This window comes from Zalophus californianus, chromosome 5, assembly GCF_009762305.2.
Source record: "Zalophus californianus isolate mZalCal1 chromosome 5, mZalCal1.pri.v2, whole genome shotgun sequence".
In the NCBI taxonomy this organism is placed as follows: domain Eukaryota; kingdom Metazoa; phylum Chordata; class Mammalia; order Carnivora; family Otariidae; genus Zalophus; species Zalophus californianus.
Window position 1 is genome coordinate 25,036,381 of NC_045599.1, and position 17,084 is coordinate 25,053,464.

A 17,084-nucleotide genomic window follows, 5' to 3' on the forward strand; every position below is an offset into this window, starting at 1 on the left:
TGAATACAAGAGTCCTGGTTATATGATGCACAATACCTGGAAAGCATCTGAATAATGCAATCTAAAACATGTAAGTCCAACAAGTATTAGGAGTTACATGTTTCTTCACTTTCTATTATCACTATAGATTGAAAAGCAAATTATGTGCCACCAAGTGTTGTTTGGTGTAATCAGGATGAGCTTAGACTGTTACATCTTACCTTTGCGAGGGGAACCTTGAGGAGATGCAGGAGGACTAGAATGTAAAGATGATGCCACAGAGATAGTATCTTCTGGATGTTTCTTACCACTTGTTTCTTCAGTTGTTCCTAAAACTTTCTGAGGTAAATTTGTATCTAAAAATAAAACCCAAGAAGCAAATAAGCATCACTTCACAATTAAAATATCTGTAGTGGCCTGAAGTACTACGTAACTAAAGCCATGAACACAATGGCTAGAGTAGTTAACTGAAATGTATAAATGACAAACAAACAGGGACTACATGACTGGCTAATGGCATACAAAGATTCTCACCTCCAGGTTATTTGTTCCAATTCAGCTAGTCAGCACGAACCAGATTATAATAGTTCTCTGTTGTTTGTTTTGTGGTGTAAGGAAAACTGAGTTAACAGTCTTAGTGTCCCAGCCCCCACAAATGACACACTTGTTTTGTTGCAAGTCTTAACAGAGAAGGCTGCCCTCTAGAGGTGGCCTCTCCAAGTCAGGGCGAGGCACGTGGCGGAGGCAGTGTGGGGATGTTGGCACTGTCACTACCTGGGGTGCAGCTGTGCTGTGGGGGCACAGAGGAGGCTGCAGGGCTGCCAGGCCAGCCCTTTTCAAGAGCACTAAATTCACACTACAGGAGAAAAGTAGACAACAGAAACAATCATGAATTTATGGGAAAAGAGTATGGAACCCCCTGGAAACATGCTGCAAAGTTCTATCTTTACTCTTGTCCAACTGCTGGTCCTATATAGCATGCGTCAAACTTAGCAATGGTTTCACCACCCTGACACTTTTGTATTTATCTTCTTTAGGAGATGTCCAAGAGCTACTGACACTCTTTTAATCAGTAAAGTGAGCCCAACTTTGATGGGCCTTTGTCATAGTAGCAAGCAGCCCTTTCACACTGAAGACATTTAAATCACAGTATACTCACACTACTCTTAATTAAGTGCTATTTTAATATAAGCGTATTCAGCATATAAATAACAGCCATATTACACCAAGCAGAAAAAAGGGCTATTTGGAACAAGTAATACTACCTTTTGGGTGATGACATCCAAGTAAGAAGCCAGATCAGGATTTGTCTCATTTCGTACTCCTAACCAGCAACTTGATAGACTTCACCAATTTTGCATCTAATTACCTCTTCATTTCCATAACCATCAAACTAGTTCAGGCTCTGAGCAACTTTCAGTTAATTATTACATCAGCTTTCCATTGGACTCTCTGTCTGAAATCTTACTGCACTCCCTACTATAGTCCCTCTCCAATATAAAATAGACCATAACCTTCCCCTGCTCAGATCTCTGCAACAGCTACCCACTGACAACTCTCCTTTGGCACGCCATGTTACAATTTCAGCATGCCTAGGACCTCACTTCTCGTCATCCTGGGAGGTTGTTTAATATGAGGATTAAAAGCAAGGACTTTAGAGTCTGTTAGCCTGGGCCTAACTCCCAGCTCCATTACTCCCTGGTGTGTAAGTGTGTAAGTTACTGAGAACCTCTATGTTTCCTCAGTAGAATGAGAGTATTAGGTACCTTACAGGGTTATTGTGAAGATTAAATGAACATAACAAACCTAGTAAAAACACTCAGAATCGTGTCTGGCATTCAGAGGGTGCTCTGTAGGTAGTAGCTTTAATTATTATTCTCTCAACACTTTCTGCAGCTCTGCACTCAGAGGCAGCACAATGCCCATAGCTCCTTGTAGATCCCAAGCTATTCTTCTGCCTGAAGCGATTTCTCTGCCATCTCTGCCTAATTACCTCCATCCTAATCAACCTTAAGACTGCTTAGGCGTTACCTCCAAAAAGTCACCTCTGAAGCTCTATACTTAGCTCTGTGTGACCCTAAAAGCTTCCCATCTTTTGTTTTGTTTTTTTTAATACGTTTTTATATGTACATATCCCTGGCATAAAAACAAACACATTATACTTATATTACCGGTTTGTATGTCTATAGCATCAGAGTGAAAATCTGGCAAGGGAGAGGACCCTTTCTTATTCAACTTTGGCTCTAAAACAAAATCAAATAATTAAACTCACAGACTTCTACTAAATATGTCCTAAATATAATACAGGGGGCTAAGTAATAATGTTAGGAACCAAACTGAATCTAGCTTCCCTTCCACATGGCCTAACAAAGGTGCAGGAAAAAAACACGGGCTATTCTTTATACACTTTACAATCTCTTCTTGTCTCCTAAGTTTTTCAGAAGTGATCATTAATGAAAAAACAATATATATTTTTAGAATAAGCAACCTCATTCTCATAGGGCGCATGTGCATTAGATAACTGTGCCATGCACCTCTGAATGCAGTAAACTCTTGGTACCTCAGTGTAGTGCTATAAGTTTTTCTGTTGATGTGACTACAGAAATTCCAATACCAGCATTTAACGCTGTCAACAGACCTACACGCAAACTGAAACCTTTTTAAATTCATGAGTGATGATTAAATTATACAAACTACACTAGCTCATCTGAGCATTTACATTTGCAAGGATTTTTCAGTCTAACTCCCCTAGAGATTTTAATTAAATCGATGCACTAATAATGGTGAATACTCACTCAATGCGGTAGGGTCTTTGGCTTGTCCCTTCTTCCTGATCGGGTGCAAATTAACAGCTGGCACTTGGAGCACCTGGCTTACTCTGTGGGGCTGATGCAAATGTGCTTTAGCTGTTTGGCCTGCCGATCTCATAGGCACTGGAGACATTTCTGATGATTTGGCTGATTTTTTATCACTTAAATTCTTGGTCACTAATAGAACAGAGTAAGAAATATGTAACTGTGTGCTTTTTAAGGGAAGGTTATTACCAGTGACAATAATAAATGACTGCATTAAAACCATCTATTTTTTTTTAAAGATTATTTTTTATTTGAGAGAGAGAATGAGAGAGAGAGAGAGAGAGAGAGAGCATGAGAGGGGGGAGGGTCAGAGGGAGAAACAGACTCCCCGCTGAGCGGGGAGCCCGATGTGGGACTCGATCCCGGGACTCCAGGATCATGACCTGAGCCGAAGGCGGTCGCTTAACCAACTGAGCCACCCAGGCGCCCAAAACCATCTATTTTTTAACACAAAAGATACAACAGATTAATCTTCCTAAAAATAACTTCATGTAAGTATTATGGCCTATTAGATCCTGCAAGATTAGCATCAGGCCAATATTTGCCTCCCTAATACCACACACTCTGCAGCAACTAGATGAGATCCCTTATTTTCTCAAGTCATCCTGTACCTTTTCTTCACAGCACTGATAATTCTAACAATTCAGTTACCTGTGCGATTCATCCATTAATGTGTCCCCCTAACCAGGCTCTTAACTAACATGAGAGTAAGGATTGCGTATCTTGCTCACCACTATGGGTATTTGCTGAGCAAGTGAAATTGTTTCAATAGTTACATACAGGAATACCAGAGAACTGTTTTATAAATTCATGGTTAGAGTATTTGACAATAAATGTCAGAATTAAAAACGGAGAACTCTGACTTAAGAAACAAAAAGCTGCCACCTTTGTATAAAATCAATACGGTAGTCCAGAGGAAAGAACTTTTAATTCTTCAGTTATTGTGGTTTCAACACAGGTCCAATCTCAGTACTCCATGATGTATTTGTTTTTAACATCAAGATAAAAGCCAAATTAGCACGTTTAACAAGACCCAGCACAGCTATAAGAGTTATCTATCATGCTTTTATTATGAGGGCCTAGAGTGTATTTTGAGTGTTAAGAATTAGGAAACATCTCAGAAGTCAAAACAAAGGGACTTCTGTGCAATAATGTGCAGTGACTCCTCAAATGCTTGAATCTAGGCAATTATCTCACCTTTGGGTTCAAGCCATGAAATACACCTTCCCCCTTCTCTTAATACTAATCAACTCTCAACCGACATCTTATTTTAACTGCTGTAGTACAAAGAAAAAAACCCAAGAGACCACTTTAAATATAGATGACTGCCCAAACCCAACCAAATATATACTGATTTATTAGGAAGAACAAAATTCTAAAATTTTTCTCAGCAATCTACTACTGTATAGGCTTGGGATTTAAAAATCATTTGAAAAATGATTAAAAATATTTAAATGCTTAAAAATCATTTATGCAACAGAAATCAAGTAAAGACTCTCAAATCAAATTAAAGGAATACACACTGAATTAAACTCACAAAACTTAAAAGTCCTACAGGTTTACTCATTTTAAATCAGTATTAAATATGTGGTAAAGGACACCATTTAGTGTTATAAGACAGGTAAGTCTAGATGGGTGTAAGAAAAGTATGCAGGTGTGTGTGTGTGAGGGAGGGAGGGCGAGAGAGAGAATGGATGCAGAGTAGGTATGTGGAAACATTCTGGGCCCCACATTTTAACAATGAGCCAGGCGCAGAAGAGATTTTTATGCTCTTGAATATCCCAAATCAGATTTAGGGAACAAAAAAAGCAGATAATGAAAACAAAAGATAAAATAAACATTATTTCTGCTTCTGTCTGATGAAAGGTTAAACTGTGTTCCATAACTGTAAAATGATGAGGGTCTATGTTGAGTTACTTGGGGAAAAATAATTTCGATGATCATGCAAAGCAGGGTCAGAGTACTTTAATAAATTAATTATGTATATGGGCTTTGAACAGTAAAACATGAATTTTAAGATTCTGTACACTTTTTCAGTCTTTACTCCTTACATGTACCATTTTCACATGGCTGACACTCTTCTTAATAGGTCACAGGTAGTAAAAAATTTTCCTACATTACCTTCAAACTCTACATATGTCTACTATTTTTAATGGCCATGTACTATTCCTTGTATTGATAAGGAAACAGTGTGCTTGACTATTCTCGAGCATTTTAGTATCTGCATGATTTTTCATCGGAATACATTCTGCAACATCTTTATATAAACAGATTTTTGGGTGCATTATCTCAAAGGAATAACAACCCCAATACTGGACACCTGACACGTAGCTGTAAGGAGTAAATAGCAATGTGTGTGAAGTGCCTAGCATGGTTGCTGTATACAGAAAGCTCTCAATGATTACTAGGTTTTATTACTTCTTTCTCCTAATTTAATAGGATTGACGTAGAATCACAGAGATAAAACATACTGTCAATCCTTAAATTTTACACGCTCAGGCAAACGAGAGATCTAGAATGAAGAGAACCTTGCTCAAAAAGTAATAAATGACACTCAAACTCTGTCTTCATCCTTTACAGAAAGTGTTTGTTCCATCATACTCTATTCCTATGGGTAGAAGTGTCCAAGGTACTGTTTTTATAATAACATTTACCGAATACTTGTTACTTTGTACTTTAAAATCCACTGTCATATCTGAAATTTTTAAATCAGTATGTGGTTTTATGTCCACTTTCTCTTTTCTACTCTGGGTCAGCCCATGATGACTACCATTTCCGCCTATCAATTAGGAATACAGAAACAGAAAATGTGAACTTCCCCCAGCTATATTTCTGTCAATAGTTGTATCAAGTTCTAGACATCCTATTGGAATTTTTATTGGCATAACATTTAATTATATATATGCATAAAATAATATCCACTTATAATTTAGTCATCTTTTTTGGTTGTCACAGTGTCTTTTACCATTTTTGATTTCTGCTTTTGTAACTCATCATTTCCTCGGCCCAGACACATATAATATTCTGTTGTTTGTACAGGTATTCTCAGCTTTTAGAAGTCTGCATTATGCCATTTCACTTTTATGAAACACCTGTGTCAATACCAGTTTTCACGAGCCACAAGAAATTTTTTTTTTTATTAACATATAATGTATTGTTTGTTTCAGGGGTACTTGTCTGTGATTCATCAGTCTTACACCATTCACCACGCTCACCACTGCACACACCCTCCCCAATGTCCATCACCCAGCCACCCCACCCCATCCCTCCCACCCCACTCCACTCCAGCAACCCTCAGTTTGTTTCCTGAGATTGAGTCTTTTATGGTTTGTTTCCCTTTCTGGTTTCGTCGTTTCATTTTTTTCCTCTCTTCCCCTATGATCCTCTGCCTTGTTTCTCAAATTCCACATATGAGTGAGATCATATAATTGTCCTTCTCTGACTGACTTATTTCGCTTAGCATAATACCCTCTAGTTCCATCCACATTGTTGCAAATGGCAAGATTTCATTTTTTTTTTTTTAGCCACAAGAAATTTAAAGAGGATTCTTGCTTATAGACACAGTGTGAACACCATGCAGAGTAAAATCAACAAGCTATTTTCCCAGAAACTATATTCAGCACCTGAGTATCAAACCATCATAGCTTTCAACTGGGTCTGTGCACATCTGTGCTTTATCCAGATTTACTTTGTGCATCCATTAGCTAGGTATGTCTTAAGGTATCAGAAAAGCTTAAAAGAGGTTATTTTGGGGGGTTTGGAAACACTCGAATTTTTTTTCATATAAATTCATGGTAATTGCTTCTTCCCTTTATGTCATTTTGGCTTATGAAAGGTTTCATAGGAACGCTCCACTTAGGAATAGTGGGGGAAACCTGCACGTAACTTAAAAAAAAAAAAAACTGAGAATAGGCTCTTCTTTTCTCCAACACATCAATATTAGAATGCGCCTGACTTTCCTTGTTTTACCTGAGTTACTGACACCTATGATCTCTGAGGGTTTTTTTTTTTTTAAAAGATTTTATTTATTTGAGAGAGAGAAAGAGAGAGAGGGAGGGAGGGAGGGAGGGATAGCACACACACACACAAGCAGGGGGAGCAGGAGAGAGAGAAGCAGGCTCCCCAATGAGCAGGGAGCCCGACACGGGGCTCAATCCCAGGACCCTGGGTTCATGACCTGAGCCAAAGGCAGGTGCTTAACTGACTGAGCCACCCAGGCGACCCTCCCTAAGGGTTTTAATTAAATTTCTTGGATTTTCTAGTTGGTAAGTTATATTATCTGTGAGATTTAAAGAAGGTAAAAATTTCACTTATTTTTATTCTTCATTTAGTGGTGAAGGTAAAAATGTTCTCAAACAGAAGGGCTCCTCTATAATGTTCCAGTTCTTGTAAGAAGACTTTATAATGATTTTTTAAAGAAGAACTCTTTATCTCTCAATTTCCTGCACAGGGTAATCATTAAGAATGGATGGTATTCAGTATCTGGTTAAGAGATCACTTGATGCTTGGGGTATATCAGAAATCTTTTGTGAGTGAAAGTTAATTTTCATGGGACTTCAGCTTAACTCTAGAGAAATAAACTTCTATTCTGTTCTCTTTTACATTAAGTGAAATCTTGTACGTACAGGTACCATAGGCAGGTTCCCACTGCAATGACATCATCTGAAACTTTTCCTCATCTGTGTCTACATCCAGACTGGAAAGATACTGCTTCACTTTTCTTGCCATCTGGGCATCCTCGTATAGCTTCTTGGCATTAAGTAGAGAGCTGCGACGTGCCCTTTTTTTGTGTGCACCTCCTTGAACATCCAGCATGTTCGAGTTTGTGCTGCCTTGACTCAGTGACCTGTAGGGAGATGGAGATCACAATGAGCGGCAGTAAAGATAAGAATTACACATGGCAGACTGAAGATTAAAAGAATTTTGTTCTGTTAATGCTATTGCATGCTGATGCAAATGAGTTAAAAGATGAAGAGCATTAATGCAAAGTAATATGGCACACATGGCTATGTTCTGAGTTTTAAGATTCCGCAAAGTTCCGCAAAGTGTAGAATTCAAAAGAATAAGATAACAATCTCCCCTTTCCCCACCCAAAGCAATGAATTCCATCAGATCTGTTTGTGCCTATGCAACCCACGGCAAAACTATGACAAGTAAACTGGCTCAGAGGCCATCCGCACTCTGAAGATATGGCAAGAGCATGTGTCACAAGTGCATCCTCAGCCAGATCTCTGCACCAGGAGCTTCAAGAGCAGCTCTGCTTGTTTGTGCTGCTTTGAGCATACCACAGCCATCACCATTCCTGTCTATAGCAGGCCCACTCTGAGTATGCTAGCCAATTTTACCAGTAAGCGGATCTTGGCCAAAATTCGAAAAGAACAACCAATAGGAAAAATGAGCATTTATACTCAATTCAATATAGTTAGAGACCAGAAGTACAATAGAAAGCTACTCAATCTTCCATTCACACACGAATGGATTAAGCAATATGTGGATCTAGGACTGACTATCTGGGACTTGGGACCTTTCCTTGCAATGCCTCTGTGATGGAACTGCAAGCCAGGCAGAAATTACAATTCAAACAAGCTAACGCTTCTCCCAACTCTCCTCTTTTTGGTAAACCTCACTCTAGAATGACCACATCAAGAACCAATGGAAAACAGGAAATGCAATGCTATTTGTCCTTTCTAATGAGGCTAGAAATGCAAGGTTCTTAAATGATTTTTATTCCAAAATAATAAAGCTATCTATGGGTTTTCTAAATTACCCTCATTTTAATCCCCAAATATTCTAAATAGACCACAACCATAGAACAATTTGTTCTTCAGTGCTCACATACTATTTAAAACAAGACACTAGAATCCTAATGTTTTCTTGGTAAATTAAGTGAAACAAATTTTTAAGTGTTATAGTATTTTTTTCTTTCACTATTTTAAGATCTTTGGAATAGAATGTGCCTTACGTTTGAAATCAACTTTTGATTGCTACAGGTCAGGCAGAAACTGTGACAAGGTTATCACTAGTTTCACACACAGAAACTTCAAAACTTGCAGAATGGTTGGGAAGAAAATCCAATGACATTAGTGAATTACGCTTTCAATCTCCAGTAACCAAATGATTATAAGGGAATGAATCTGACAAGTTCAACAACATTCCCAAAGCAGCAGTCAAAAGGAGGCTAGCTCTAAGTATCTGCAAGCCCAAGCCAAAAGTCCAGCACCAGCAGCTTTTACTTCTTTAATGGCTTAAGAAATAATGCATTACCAACACACTTGATGGCACAAAAGAGAATACTGTGCAGGGTAAAAAAAACTCCCACAAACTAGTCACTCAGAAGACTCATATTCTAAATACAAAGAAGTCTGAGATGTAAATAAACCAATTTCATTTGCTCACATTTTTCTTTTAATGGATGCAAAAGGGTGTTATGTGATAAAAATACGTATCTAAGTTTACATAAGAGCTCTTTTAATAAACAAAGTAAAAAATATTCAGCGGTAAGAAGGCAGTGAAGTAATTTTTCTTAGTGGTACATCAAATAATGGTGTGTCCAACAACTGAAGATGTCTTAGGTTCAAATAAATGCAGTAACATCGAGGGCCAACTTTTAGGAGCAAATTTTAATACGAATATTTTAATAAGTTTTCCTTTGCTGGTATAAAAAATGGTGTCTACAAATCTAGGACACACAAAATTCTAATAACTAATAACACGGTAATAAATGACAATAAAATGTCTTCTAAACTCCTTCCAAAACAAAAACCACCATGATGTAAGAATAGAAATACTTAGCATCTGCAAAAGCATCATACAATGCAACCCTAAAACTGAACAATGAATATGTTACTTAAGTCATTCAACACCCCAAATTCCCACTAGGATGTACTGACCAATATTCTTCTTCCTAATAATAATGCCAGGAACCAATTTCTATTTTCGGTGAGAAGAACCAGAAAAGACCAAGACATAAATGTGGAATACAGAAGAAAACACATGAGAAACACAAAGAGAAGGGAGAACGTAGAAGGAAATTCAAGTTCACCAAACTTCAACAGAAAATAAGATCACAAATAAGACAAGACTCTAGTTCAAGTTAAGTGGCTCACAAAAAATCTTTCTGTCATGTAATAAGAGCAACTAACTTCATGATTCACTATAGTCTTAAAATAACAAAACTCTTCATTCACAAAAACCAACTCTTTCTTCATCTAAAAATGAAAGGGCTACATAGATGATTTATAAGGTCCTAAACATTCTATGATTCTAAATAGATATCAATGTAAAAGCAGAGATCTGAACATACCTGAACAAAAAAAGGTGGCAGTTTCTGATTGTATTGGGGTTTTTTTTTTTTTTTGCTTTTTTTTTTTTAAAGTCAACTCTACTCCCAACTTGGGCTTGAAGTCACGACTCCAAGATCAAGAGTTGCATATTCTACAGACTGAGCTGGCTAGGCACCCCTGGTTGTATTACAGTTTTAAGAGAGAAAAGGGAATCTCTTATTAAAAATGTTATATTATGCCTCATGGTATTAGTGGCTCTGATGAATTAAAATCATCTTCTATTTCAATTATTTACTACTAACTGAATTTTATAGTATAGTTTGGATAAGGGCTGCCTCTTTCTGGAAAACTAATTGTAACATAACCTTTTATAAACAAACTTCATTTTTATTGCATTTTTTAAAAAATAAAATATGGCATTTAGAGAAACTTTTAAAAGTAGGCTCCACATCCAATGTGGGGCTTGAACTCTGACCGTGAGATCAAGAGTCACATGCTCTACTGACTGAACCAGCCAGGCACCCCAAAATATGGCATTTGAGAATAAGAAAATGGCGTGGACTCTGGAATTAGACTACCTGGGTCTCAATCCACTATTAGTGAGCTCTAAGAATTTAGACCAGTCTATCTTCCCCATCTGCATCATGGGAATAACAGTATTTATCTCACAGGGTGGATGGAGAATTCAGTAATTCATTTAAAGTGCTTAGAACAATATATGGCACATAGCAAGCACACACCAAATATGTACTATCATCATCATTTAACTGACCCTGCTAAATTAAAATCTGTAAGGGACTTATGGGACATCAACAATGGCAAAGAAAAGTAGGGGGGGGGGAGCTAGTTCTATCACTACTTTCACCTTGTTAGCAGAAGGCATTTGTCAGGAATGTAGGTTGACAGGGTTAATAGAACGCATGCTATTTTATGTGCGTGCATTAATGAACAGGATGCAGTATATGTTAAGAGTCGTACAATCTTCATTTCAGTTGCATTCATCTCTACACTTACCCCAGACTCCGCCACCTCTTCTTCCTGTAAGCAAGAGCCACAAACATTGAAGCATGGGTTTGAATAGGAAAGCACAGAAAAAAGACAACAGTTGAGAGTCAGAGAAACTATGGAGACAGAATAGAACAGAAAAATTTTACCAAGAAAAAAACGGTAGTTAACAGTAAAATGACTTTAATGGAATGCAGAGGGGTAAAATGAATTATGATATGTACCGAAGGCCAACAAACCCACAATATTCTTTAAAATATTTTTTTAGGCTAATTATATTTCTAATATTGAATCCTTATCATACGCTTATGTAATAAGAAACTTAAGAAAAAACATGTACTTTCTATAAATTGTGAATTTAAAGTTTTTAGGGAAGGAAACCTTAAATTAAGGAAGAGAATTTCTGAATATTTTTTTGAAAGGTTTTGGGCCACTCATTTAAGTGACAGGATGAAATTACAAGGAACATAAAGATTTATGTCATTTCTAATGGCAGAAATTTCTGACAAGGCACTTTACAAGAAATGCTGACCAGCAAATCGACTTAAAGCTTAAGTAAAACTATAGCATCAGAATAAAATACTGCATATCCTTATACTCCAATTAGACCAAATAAAGATTGTTTATTTTTATTTATTTTTGCTCCCCACCGGCCTCAGTGTGCCAGGCCTGCACCCACTAAGCTCCAGCTGCAGGTGGCCCAAGACTCTGTTTTTCAGTCAGCAAACTGATTACTGTTAGAATAAAAGAGGTTACTTTGTCCACACTAGATAATATACACCACAAAATGGACAATTATTTGCTTAAAGAAAGAGTACCTTTCAGTACTGGCTGACAAAGAAAACGGATTCAGGAAAATTCAGTCCATTTCTATTTGTCCAATCTAATTATAAGTGTTTCCTTTTCCCCTACACTATATTCTACTTAACCCAGGCCATTCCACATAAAACAGCCAAGTTTACTAATTTCCTCCTTAGGTTTTTCCTCCTTTGCTCTTTTTTGAAGCACAGCTGGTACTAATTATTTACTGGTCTGGTAGGGGCACAAATTCATTATGTCTCAGGAACAAGGCTGCTAACATAAAAATGGAGGTCCACATAAGACAACAGGGAGCGGTGGGACCACTGGACAGAAACATGCAACAAAAGCAAAAACTTAAAGAAACAAACAAACAACAAACCCTCCTCCAGGTTTGCTTTGGTCCCTGGTTCTTAACTGTTTTCTGCTTCCAAATTGTTGAGCAACAATGTATCTCATTACAGGTAGTGTTTCTTAAGGGCAGAGTGGGATGGCTACTGAAGAGGACAGGTGACACAACCCTCCGGCCGTACTCTGAAGATCTCTACACTACAGCAACCACTGGATCAATTCCTTACAAAAACAGACTCCTTCAACAGTAATTGAAATAAGACAAAACAAAAAACCTACCCAAACACACACTGATTCTTTAGTTACAAAAACTCCACCTCTGATTTTTAAAGAAACAAGTGTTTTTATTTCCTTCATAGACCATTTTTTTTAAGCCAAAAGAGATATGCCTGCCTTTGTTGATATTTCATTTTGAAAAGTCTTATGTACTGAAGCTATACACATAGGCCTGGAAGAAAATAAGTCACCTAGATTAAAACCCCAGTATCTATTTACCCTGAAAATTATAAAAATTACTGAGAACAGCCTGACAACATGCTTTCTGTAAGTTTTATATAGTCTGAGAAAGACTTTATTAAAAATAAATTTTAAAAAAAGCATTCTTAGAAGTGAATATGGAATACAAATAACATCTTCCATTTCTATTAATGATGGAACATGCTTAAATTTGTGCTTTCTAAATTCTGTTAAAGTACTTAAATAAACAGTAGTACTATGGCTTGAGGAAAAGAATATATTTTAAAAGAATAAAGTATGACTTAAAGAGAAATAGAACTTAAAAATATTCAGTAAAAATAAAAGACATGTGCAGACTAATACTTTACAAATTAGGTTGAAAACCAGATAAAAGCATCCATCCTCTGTGATAACTTCAGTAAGGGTCAGCAATTTTCTTCTATTAGTTATTGAATGTAACAATAACAATACAGAATTATCCACATACTCAAAAAAGTAATACAGAACCAGGGTTCAAATCTCAGCAAAGTACATAATACTGGTCAAGTTACCTAAATGCTCTGAGCATCAGTTTTTTTCAAATGTAAAAGGAAACCCCACACCACCTACCTTTAAGGGGTACCACGACAAATGATAACTTGTGACTGACCTGTGTAAAGCATGTCATACAGTGTATAACAAATGGGAGATGGTTAATAAATGATAAATATTTTTGCTGTATCACTTGATGCCACTCTAACACTTTTACACACTTCAATGCCATACCTCTGTCGAAACATCATAGCTGGGTCCATGTTAGCAGAAGTCATTCGAACAACTTGCCGGATTTCCTTGGCAATCATTCTTAGCTTCTCAAAATTCACTAAACCATCTACTTTGGAGTCATTCCCTATGAAATAAAAGCAATTCTTTGGTTCTCAACATTAAAATACCTATATAAAGGTAGCAGAAGTCAAGTTTTTCTTGGGAGCACAAATCAGAACCTTATCGGGGCGCCTGGGTGGCTCAGTCATTAAGCATCTGCCTTCGGCTCAGGTCATGATCCCAGGATCCTGGGATCGAGCCCCGCATCAGGCTCCCTGCTCAGCAGGAAGCCTGCTTCTCCCTCTCCCACTCCCTCTGCTTGTGTTCCCTCTCTCGCTGTGTCTCTGTCAAATAAATCTTTAAAAAAAAAAAAAAGAACCTTCTTTATCAAACTGCCACTTCCGTTTTGTTTTTTGTTTTGTTTTAAGGGTGGGGGAGTGGAAGGGGCAGAGGGAGAGAGAGAATCTCAAGCAGGCTCCATGCCCAGCACTGAGCCTGACTCGGGGCTGGATCCCACAACCTTAAGATCATGACCTGAGCTGAAATCAAGAGTCGGACCATCAACCGACTGAGCCACCCAGGTGCCCCGCCACTTCTATTTTTAAGAAGCGTATATACAGGGGCACCTGGGTGGCTCAGTCATTGGGCGTCTGCCTTCGGCTCAGGTCATGATCCCAGGGTCCTGGAGTTGAACCCCGTATCGGGCTCCCTGCTTGGTGGGAGGCCTGCTTCTCCCTCTCCCACTCCCCCTGCTTGTGTTCCTACTCTCCCTATCTCTCTCTGTCAAATAAATAAATAAAATCTTAAAAAAAAAAAAAAGAAGCATATATATACGATTCAACTCTGCTCTCAGGTAATGAGCTACTGGAAGGAATTCTATTCCAATGGGAGCAATGATTACGAATAAGCTACATAGCTTCTGAAACCAATTTCAAGGTGTTATTACAGGCACACCTGTAAAATGTGCACCTCCTTAAATCTTCTCTGTAGATGCTCAGCTCACTCTCAGGCAGGTACCTGCATCTGCCCTTTCAGGTAGCAGGGTATAGCACCTGAAAACTTAGGTTTTAGCCAGGGGTCATAAAGAGTGACCTATGGGCTTAATTAATACAGTAAGTTTTCTTTGACTTAAAATACTTTTAAAAATTGTTAAATGAGTTGTCAACATTTAACAAGTAAAAGATATCCCCTGAAAACTTATGACTCTTCTTTAAAAAAGGGACAGTTCTAGTGGAGGGATTAAGGAAGAGTAAATATGTTTTCCCGAATCACAAATATTAGTTAAAATTAAGAGGTGGCTGGCTTACAGAGGAAATACTTTCTAGCCTGCCATTCACCTTCTTTTTCCAAAATGTGAATTTACAATTCTTACTTTCATCAACCGACACAAATTTGCTTGCCTAAAAGTTCCATAATTTTTATTTCTATTCTGATAATTGGACTCTGAGGAAAAATTCACACACTTTCAAAATGGTCTACTTTTCTTTGAAGAGAGCAGGTATGAAACCAAACTTAGCCCATCTGATGGCTAAGTTCAGACTACAAGGCAAAAAAACGTATGTGATTGTCTATAGTAGTGTTTCTTTTTCATGCCTGCCTTGAATAGTTAGTGTGACCGCACTTATCTACTGTGGTAGCCCCTGAGATGCCTCTGTGGAACTCCCAAGTCCCTAAAGACAAGTTTGAGAACCTACTGGGTCTGAAACACAGCACGTTCTCCCTCCTCATAGAAAACAGAACCTATACATTGAAGATATATGAGTTGTTCAGGGCTTCAACATGTGAAGTGGAAACAAAATAATCACCAAAAATACTTTCAAGTCACATAAACCTGTTTTGAGGGAGCAAGTCAGAAAAATATATTTAAAGTCTACCATAGTATTTCCTTATGAAAAAGGAGTGATAATGAAAGAGGGGGCAGTAAGATTAGGTAATTACAACAACCCTTCTGCTGAGAATAATTAGAAAATTTGAGCAAAAACAGAAAAGCAGTTATTTTAGGGCATCAAAAAGCTATTGAGGCAGTGAAGATTCAGAAGAGGAATGAAGATCTGGGGAAGGTTTACTATTTCCCAGTGCTTGATCCTAGGGGCATTATTGATTCAGAAAAGGCAGATGATGAGCCTAAAAAACTAAGTAGTACCACCCTGATTTTATGAGGTTAGAAGAAAATAACTTAAGTCCTGGTAAACCGCCAATGTTTTGGATTGGGATCCTGAAGGGCTATTCTGGGATTAAGGATGAACTAAATGTGACTAGGATACAAGTTCAGTGTTAAATTATCTCAAGATGTGAAAATGGATTAAGGTGATTGTGGATTGCTAGCACGCCTATCTGTCTGGCAAAAACAAGCTTTAATTTCTCTGGAGGAATGGGACATCATCCGAAATCTCAGATTATTTCTGTAATTTTTTCTACACAACATACATCTGACCAAAAATAACCAGGGCTATCAGGAGAAGAGACAACATAAATTAAATGCAGGTGGAGAAAAAGACAACAGAAAGGGACCCACAAAAGATGGAGTTACTAGACACAGACTTTAAAATAACCAAGTTGAATATGTGCAAAGATACAGAAAACACTGCGAACTTTGGCAGAGAACATAATAAAGATAAAAAAAAATGTAAATTATAAACCTGACCAAAAAGGGGGAAAAAAAAAAAAACTCACATAACACAAGAACTGGAAGTAGGAACTCACTGATGTATTTAATAGTAAAAAACACATAGTTGAAGAAAGAACTGATAAATTGGAAGAAAATATCCAGAATGAAGCCTGGTAAGACAAAAAGGTGAGAAACAGAGAAAAGAGGGTATGAGACAACACGAGGAAGTCATCAGGTCTAACAAAGGTGAAATTAAAATCCCTACAGTAGAGGTTCGAAGAGGAAAGGTAAAAAATTTGAAGATAAAATGAATGAGAATTTTCAGAACTCATGAAAAATATCAAAACACAGTTTTCAAGACATCTTACAAACAAATCAGGATTAAAACAATCAAAACCCAAAATGCCACACCTAGTTACACCATAGCCAAACTAGAGGAAAAAAGAGACAAAGAGAAAATTATAAGGCAGCTTTTGGGAAAAGCGCAAAATACAGTCACTGGCACAGCAAGTAAGACTGACAACTGATGTCTCAATATCAACAATGAAAGCCAGGACACAATGGAATAGTCTCTTAAAATGTTCAAAGAAGACAAATGCCAACCAAAATTATGCCTTAAAAATGAATATGAAGTGGCGCCTGGGTGGCTCAGTTGTTAAGCGTCTGCCTTCGGCTCAGGTCATGATCCCAGGGTCCTGGGATCGAGCCCCGCATCGGGCTCCCTGCTCGGCAGGAAGCCTGCTTCTCCCTCTCCCACCCCCCCTGCTTGTGTTCCCTCTCTCGCTGTCTCTGTCAAATAAATAAAATCTTTAAAAAAAAAAATGAATATAAAGTAAAGACATTTTGAGATAAACGAAATTAAGATATTTCATCAGCAGCAGACTGGCACTTAAGTAAATAATAGTGTTCTAGCAAGAAAAAAAACCCCAACCACATGGAAGCGTT

General features: G+C 37.7%; 1 protein-coding gene across 15 annotated transcripts in view; it reads right to left on the reverse strand.

Annotated features, from left to right (window-relative positions):
* The window catches only part of RAPGEF6 (Rap guanine nucleotide exchange factor 6), a 197,088-nt gene that overhangs the window by 14,632 nt on the left and 165,372 nt on the right, over positions 1–17,084 (reverse strand). For 12 of the 15 annotated variants that reach the window (XM_035727570.1, XM_035727566.1, XM_035727571.1 and 9 more), the window contains 5 exons: positions 13,493–13,616; positions 11,132–11,155; positions 7,460–7,680; positions 2,775–2,966; positions 201–335 (listed from right to left, as the gene is read on the reverse strand). In XM_035727570.1, the coding sequence (XP_035583463.1) occupies positions 201–335; positions 2,775–2,966; positions 7,460–7,680; positions 11,132–11,155; positions 13,493–13,616 (696 nt within the window). The remainder of the gene's footprint in view (positions 1–200; positions 336–2,774; positions 2,967–7,459; positions 7,681–11,131; positions 11,156–13,492; positions 13,617–17,084) is intronic. The other 3 variants (XM_035727569.1, XM_035727568.1, XM_035727574.1) reach the window with 1 other exon arrangement.